General features: G+C 35.0%; 1 protein-coding gene across 3 annotated transcripts in view; it reads left to right on the top strand.

Annotated features, from left to right (window-relative positions):
• LOC108570023 (synaptogenesis protein syg-2) overlaps positions 1 to 8,233 on the top strand; it is a gene marked incomplete at its 5' end in the record, with an annotated part of 74,968 nt that extends 66,735 nt beyond the window's left edge. The window contains 6 exon segments of one of the 3 annotated variants that reach the window (XM_017931834.1): positions 5,614 to 5,773; positions 5,836 to 6,432; positions 6,849 to 7,109; positions 7,269 to 7,432; positions 7,565 to 7,602; positions 7,739 to 7,818. In XM_017931834.1, the coding sequence (XP_017787323.1) occupies positions 5,614 to 5,773; positions 5,836 to 6,432; positions 6,849 to 7,109; positions 7,269 to 7,432; positions 7,565 to 7,597 (1,215 nt within the window). 3 annotated transcript variants of the gene reach the window in all.
• Between the last annotated feature and the right edge of the window lie 228 nt (positions 8,234 to 8,461).

Raw genomic sequence — 8,461 nt, forward strand, 5'->3', positions numbered from 1 at the left:
ATAAAACGGAGAAAATTGATTTGCATAAAATATATATTTAATTTGTAGAAAGAAGAAAATATTCTGTTTGTCTGTCACGGACTACTCGTGTTTGTGTCGTCACGTAATATCTGCAATTAACTTTAACGATTTACTATATAAAAAAGAACCATTAAGTAATGATATATAAACCGAGTACATGCAGTAATTTTTATGATATTTTTTCAACCTTTCTTGTCTCAGAGCACGCTATACTTCTCACTTATTGTACTTTCGACTTAATTGGAAAATAATTGGTATGCCGCAACGATAATGAACGTCGCAGCATACCTAGATTCTCTTAAGTCTCACAATTTTGGCGATTATTTTTATTATCCATATCCTTCTTCTTTATTTTTCTAAACTATCGTGTATGACTAAATTTTAAACATTCAGATTTAGAATGCGTTCTATAATGTAATGTAATTTATAAATCTCAAAATAAAAATAAATGATATAAAATACAAATGTCATTTTTGAAGAACAATTACCATAAATATAATTTTTGTACTCTTAATATTGAAAAGCGTTGAAATTGTAAAACAATTTTTTATTGCCTTTTTTACCCGGCGCATCCACTAGATTGTATATAAATAAATTACTTTAAGTAAAATTACAAACAAGATACAAAAATTGATGTATTTTTTTTATAGATTTCATTACACATTGCATATGGATTATATAAATATTAGTGTTATCATTAAAAATGTTCACAATTTTTAATCTTATTCACAATATGTTCATCAATAAGATTGCGGTTGACATTAAATGGATAATCTTTCCCGGTGAATAGTTTCCATTATGATGATTTTATTTTAATTTGTTGGTTAGCTGTCGTCTTGTAGGTTATCTTCAGTAGTATATTGATGCTCTGCGATTCTACTTTTCATACGACTGTGAATATGCTGCTATCCATAACACAGTCATTGTCCATCGACTTGTCTGAAGGTCCATATGCTGAACCTCATTCTTTTGACTGTACATCTGTGATGAACGATGGCCCTATTGCTGCAAGCACCACAAAGGGTCTGGCTTGACCAGGATTCGAACCGTCGCCGCTTCGATCGTGAGTAGGGCGACTTAACCATTCGGCTATTAGTCGCCCTTGTGTTGACAAATAACTACAGTTTAAATTGTTGATACAAATGCATTTCATTCAAATAAATTAATTTAATGAATGTAACATATAGTACGCGTAGAATAATACTAAAGATTAGTCTATATCAGAGGCGCCATATTTTAAGAAATTTTTCAAAATACTTGGCGGGCCGGATAAAATCGCCTGCCGGGCCGGGTTTGGCCCGCGGGCCGTAGTTTGGACACCTCTGGTCTATTTGAAAGGATAACTAAGGATAGTTTTGTTATCATAATACTTCTTATTTACATCGACTAAGATACATCAGCATAAAATATTTCTGTATGTTTGTAATGCTTGATTCGGAAATATTTCTTTTGCAACAAAATCCTCAGATCTGAATATTCCATAAATAATTTTTGTGGTGCGATATAACAAAAACCTTTGTAGTCTGAATAACATTCTAAATAGATATGTATTCACCTTTGTGTATTCGAGCTGTAATGCTATCGAGTGAAATGGATACATTTTTATCCTAAGATAACACGTTGTTTGTGCGCTGAAATCGGGAATAGCCGGACCACTGGCATCCATGCTAAATTGTGCTCACTGATCGCTGATATTTATAACTCTCTTTTGATAAAATGATACGTCTGTAAACGATTTTTGACGTTCCATCATCCCGTTGGAATTTACCTCAGCAACCACTACAAAGCACTTGCAAAGCAATATACCAAGGAATTTCTATTGTAGATGTAATTGTACGATGTAATGCACAGTATGTGTTTCAGCGGGAACGATGTCACTAAATTGTATACAAACAAAGATATTGGTATATTTTAAACTAATTTAAATCAATTTAATTACAGATAATACAGATAAAAGTTAATACTGATAGTAATACTATTTTCACTGTTAATTTCCAATATTTTTTTTATGAAGAAATACAAATTTAAATGCTGAACAATTTAATTTGCAAATTAAATGTAGATAATCAATAATTTATAAAAAAAAATGTTATATTTTACATCATTCAATTCGAATTTTCATATCAATATCAAATATTTTAATATATTAGGAAACGTAATTAGATAGGAACAATGTTAAACTTTATAAATGTGATTATTGCTAGTCATTATTTTTTCTAAAAATCTATTCATATTTTTAATATACAAAAATGAGTTACTGCGTTTGTAAGCATAGGGGTATAGGGTATTTTGTGAATGGTATAAGTTAATTTATGTGTTTAGGTATAATTAAAAAAGTTTTCAGGAATTTCATTTTGTTTCGGAATTTTAATAATGCACATATACATATTCTAAAATAGAAGTTAATTAAATTTGAATATCTTCTTCGGAACTCATTCGCCTAGTGGGGACATCCGGTGAGCCTGTGGAATTGTTAGCAGGACGAAATGAGTTGACAAACAGAGGGGTTTGATTGGAACGAAAAGATGAGAGCAAAAAAAAAAAGCAGGAAGCGGTAGCAGCAGCGTTGTATATATAGATATATGTATTAAGTGACTTGTAGAAAACGGCAAATGAATCCGGCAACTTTTATTTCACGGAAACCACTTCCACTGCGTCTTTCCTTATCTGCGCGCCCCCTTCTTGGGAAAAGTTCCGATGACCGGAAATTAAAGTACAACTCTTACAGTACTTTGCGGTGAATTTATTAAGATTGCTGAGTTTTGGTGGCATCTTAAATTTTCAACTTTCTACCGCGCGATGTAATAATCAAATTGCAGCAAATCAATACACAAAGCATTTGCATTCCACGTCAGATCACCCGTCCAACTGCTAGGATGATCAGGTTATATAATCTCTGCATAGGTACACTTCTTGAGCATCATAAATAATTTCCATTCTTCTTTACATTTTCTCTCTCAAACAGTCTATCTCTTTTTCAGTGTGTCTTTAGAATTCGTTCGAATGTATATTTCACACATTATAAATTTTCCACTGTTGGAAAAATAATACTTGCTTCAAGATTTATGGGATATATTAAGGTATTGTATATAACGTGGTGGAGCATTTTCAAGATATACGAGGAAAATGAAAATAAATAAATATACAATAATATATATATCATCGTATGAATATATCTCATTTAACTAAACCATCAACAGTTATAATTCCGGAGAAGCAATTAAACTGCGATAAATTGTTATAAAAGGTTACAATTTTAGAAGCAGTAGCAAAAAATAATGAATATACCAATTATAGCATCTGCGCTCAATGGACACATTTAATTTGAGTTCACACCGAGGGAAATTGATGGAAAAATAATAGGGCGAGATGAAAAGAAAAAATATCAATAGAATTAAATACGTTCATATTGTTAAAAAGGGCTATAAAAACAAAACTTAAGTTTGTATTTTTTATTGATGTACTGAATATATTTTGTTGGTGGGCATATTTTTAATATTAGATGTAGAAACTGCCTGCATGGACGATTAAAGTTAAAAATGTATACAGTTTCGTGACGGTGTCACCAGCACAATTCCAAAGGAACAATTTCTTTAGCTCAAGATTCAGTATAATATCACCCCACTGGGATAGATACATTTTTCACGTCGTCGAGGTACAGTTTAAGGAGACATTAGAAAGGGAGCACACGATTTTGCTAGTGCTAAAGGAGATGAGAGGAAGAAACGAGATGGACCAACAAAAAAAAAAGAACAAAAACAATATTATTAAAGTCCAGCGTTTCCTGGAATGTTATGCTGCTGTGCGGATACTTCGTAGACACGTCCAGACTTTCAGCTGTAATTACTATTGTTGCGTTTCCACCCGCTATATAATAAACAGGAGTAGCGTGTGTGAGGACATGATATAACCGAGGTCACGGGCCTTTTCCCAGACTGGAACTCCGCAGGACGTGTGCTACGGATCGTCACGATATTTCAGATGCTATGTGTGTGTGAAGCTGCTACGAAATTACCCGCAACTTCGCAACGACCAAACTTCGTTTATTAATTGTAGTTCTGTTCGCTGCCAGATAAGTATGCGGTCGTTACTTCGGAGATAAAGACAAATAAGTACCAGATATTTCACTCAGGTCCACACACACACACACTCACACACATACGCAAGCACAGAAAGAGATAGATATGCAAGGATGAGGCGAACTCAAAATGTGGGTTTTGTTTGGAAGCATTGCCTAAACAATTCATTATATTAAACATGTGACAATTACATATCAAAGGGGGCCCCGTTGTGCCTTTATATGCCGGAATATATATTGCTCACATTTACTCGCCGCCCCCTGCCGCACAGGTTCAATCAGCCTCTGAATACAGAACGTGTTAAGGAAATGTCAACACTATATCACGCAAATATTGTGAATTGCATCATCAATTTTCCAAAACTTTACACATTGCAATTTATTACATCGACTTACCAATCAATTAGGACAATGCTTTACTCGCAAATTTACTGCATCTCTTAAAAATATAATGCCATTCTCTATAATATATTCCTTTTAATTTGTTAACAACATTAAGTATGAAAATACAGTTGCTCCCATATAACGATAAGTTGTTGAATATTCACAGAACATTTATTCTGTATACAAATCTTATATATTTTTTTAAGAGTTTTGAATTCTATGACATAAGTACCTTCGAGTTAAATATATGACAATTGTATACTAAGCAAATGTTATAATTTACACATGATATCAACTACTAACGAATATTTGCTGATATTTGTTAAAGTTTATTCTATTAAAGTAGTTGATATAATAATTATTTCTGTACATAGAACCGAACGCACGCTCTGCCGAATAAGCTGTTCATTTGTGATTTAAGGACTAATTCAACGTAAATGTTTATTTACTAACAACAACAACCTCAAACATTGACTTTAATGCATTGTATTGTTCAATTAGCAAAGTCTTCACAGAATGCCAAATAGCAGAATACATGTAGTTATGATCTTTTATATTTGCGAATAAATAATTTGTTTGATAAATTGATGAAATATGAATATTGTATGGAATTCGAAGAATCGTATTCTAGTGTAAGTGGGATGAATATATTTTTTGTAAAGTAGTATGATTACAAGAGAAGGAACATAACTGTTTTGTTATACATAATTTGGTGAAGTGGAAGTAAACAAATTACGTTACGCCAAGGAAGGAATTCCATGAAATAGTGGCGGCGTTACCGAAGGTTGAATGAAATGTGATTGGCTGTAATGTAATTCGACGGAAAACGTAATAATTTTCCAATTTCCTTTTGCACTGCACACAAACAAAACGGATGTGATGGAAAACACAGAAAAAGCTGAGCTGAAAATCAGTTCAGCAAACAGTGCTAATTTCATGAATGCCATTTGCAATTCAATACCGAGCGAAACATGTCACATCCTACGGAGCGAAGGCCTTCGTTTCCTTTTCCGCCTTGAACATTTTTCTGTTCATGTTTGGCACTTAGCAAATATCATCGAAGCTTGTGGGGGGGATTAATACAGATTTTTTGATGCGAAATAATTCGTTATGCCGTTTCCACATTACAGGGCCAAGTGATGCAGCAGAACCAGAAAGCCGGTATAATTATGAGCAACAGTGATCTGGCCCTGCAGGGTGTTTCCCGTAATCAAGCAGGTAATTACACCTGCGTCGCTTCGAACGTCGAAGGGGACGGTGACAGCAACGTGGTCGAATTAAAAATCATGTGTAAGTGGCCGCCGAGATAATGATCTTAATAGTGTTAATGGTTATTTCTATCTATTTTGCAGATAAACCGATATGTAGATCGGATCATAAGAGAGTTTACGGGGTTGCAAGGCATGAGAATGCCAAGATTCTTTGTGAAGTGGAATCCTATCCGCTTCCAGACAGTTTCAAGTGGTCTTTCAATAATACCGCTGAAACCATCGAAGTACCGCAAACCCGTTACAATTCAGACGTTCACCATTCATCATCGACCCTATCCTACACGCCGGTATCAGAGCTGGATTATGGTACTGTAATGTGCTGGGCTAGTAATTTAGCTGGCCGTCAATTGGAGCCGTGCGTCTTTCATATAATCGCTGCGGGCAAACCGGATCCACCTTACAACTGCAGCATCCTCAACCAGACTTCCGACTCTTTGGAAGTTGAATGCGTGGAAGGCTTTGATGGCGGCCTCACCCAATACTTCCAGCTAGAAGTGTATGACGAGCAGAATGATATATTGCAGATTAATGTCTCCGCAAAGTTCCCTCTATTCACAGTTAGTGGCTTAGAACCTGGGAAAATGCTTAAAATGATGGTTTACGCAGCCAACGCAAAGGGCCACAGTGAAGGGATCACGCTAGAGGGATTTACATTGAAAGTAGCTGAAAAACAAACAGGTTAGAGACGGACCATTTTGAATTCGCGAAATCCATCTTCATGGCATTATTAATGGCTCTAATAATGTTCAAGAATAGCTTGAGGGCTATGTTTTACACAGTGTCAATATGAAATTTGCTTCGTCCGATGTACACACAGCGTGAAACTGTTCCTAAACTATTTGCGAACAATTCCTATGAAGTTTTATACTCTCTGTTTGTGCTCCACATCGGTCATTGTGTAAATTGTTTGAGCTCAAACAATGCCGAAACAGCACTTCGTACTGATTGCTCGATGCTAAACTATTCGCTTCATGTACTTGTTTTGTTTATTTGCTATTGTTTTTTTCACACATTACTTTCTTTTGTTTTTTGCTCGAGGAATAATAGAAGTAATAAAACGTGGCACAAGAAATTAATTAGAATCCATGTTGCAGTATTATCTCTTGGGACCCGAGACCAAATGGAAATTGCACCAATTTTGGGTATCTTAATTGGCATCGTCAGTGCTCTTCTCTGCGTCACTGTTATTATATTGGCCGCCTTGAAGCTGAGGGCGACTCGACGAGATGGATCACATGCTATCCGCCCTGGATTCCTCCCTGTTAAGGAAAAGGCCACTTTGCCCTTGCGCACAGAGACCGAAGATTTATACGAAATGGATGACAAAAATCCGGACGTAGTCCCCGCAAATAAAGGTACCTGTCGCAGAACACACATTCACATACAAATATTTTAAATGAAATAAATCGAAACCTGATTTAATGTGAGTCCCAAATTACTCAAATTACTCAATTAAACAAACAAACTCGTTTAAATGAATACACTACTATCAAAGTTCTCGGGGCACTTTTTAGTGTCTTTCCTTTTTGCAGATTCCGATTATCAACTTGGCTCCGAAGTACAAACCCCGGGCCCTAATAATAGCGTTGCCGTGAACAACGAATTCGAAGGACAAAGGATCATTACTCCACTTAGCGAAGCTTATGTTACCCGAGATCGCCAGTACCAACCACAGCATGTAAGTTAAAACTGGCCAAACCGAACTGCAAACATTCTATTGAGCTTAAAGTAGACACATTGCCTATGTTCTACCTATATAGTTTTATTTTGTTTTAATTTAAAACCCGTTCTGTTATTTTATATTTTGTAGGGTCGCTATACTGCTTACCCCAATGTTTATTAATTAGAGTAAGTGCCTTAGAAAGCTCTCATAATGGCATTGCACCAACTCCTAAACGCACGCTTCCAAATTGTTTACTCTTTGTCTGCTTCTTTGTTTTTACTTTTTTTTATACAGCAATCGATTAATTTATTTTCTTTGTAGGTCACTAACGAAGTTACTTACGCAGAATTGTCATTGGCTCGACCGAACACCCTGGACACAACAAAAAATGTAGGCAATCAGTTCCCGACTCAGAAGCTTCGAGATGAGTCAATTATTTACGCACAGATTGATCACACCAAGAACCATCAGCCAGTCTCGACACTTTCCGCTAAGCCATCGCCCATATTATCTCCGGTTTCTTCTCTGTTTCCCGTCAAACCGTCAATGTACCACCGAGAAGTAGTTACCATTCGAACGCCGCTCATGGGATGTCAGCAGGAAAGCTGCGTTTAAACGAATACAACTTTTACAGTATGTTGTAAATAAAGTGTGAATAAGTATTTTAAGATTGACGCGCGTCGAATGGAATCTGAAAGAGATAAACTACATCTAAATGTTTAACTTTCTATAGCCGTAATTAAAATCCTGTAACATATCCAGTACGCATTTCCTGACAGCACAAATCATATCCTTTTACATAATATTTATAATATACATTTAGAAGGTGTATCTTGAATTTATAAATGTTACGTATTATATTTTTTTTTATCGAATATAAAACGAAATGGATCATAAATAAATTAAACGAAGTTATTAGCATAAGTAAATTAATGTTAAGTAATGAATAATGATAAATTTTATCTAGTCGAGAATTTAGGAAAGATTTTTATCGAGATCGTTTTTATTTACTAAACATATTTTACAATGTTTACTAATTTTGTT

This window comes from Nicrophorus vespilloides, unplaced genomic scaffold (genome assembly GCF_001412225.1).
Source record: "Nicrophorus vespilloides isolate i.1.1-1 unplaced genomic scaffold, Nicve_v1.0, whole genome shotgun sequence".
Taxonomy (NCBI): Eukaryota; Metazoa; Arthropoda; class Insecta; order Coleoptera; family Silphidae; genus Nicrophorus; species Nicrophorus vespilloides.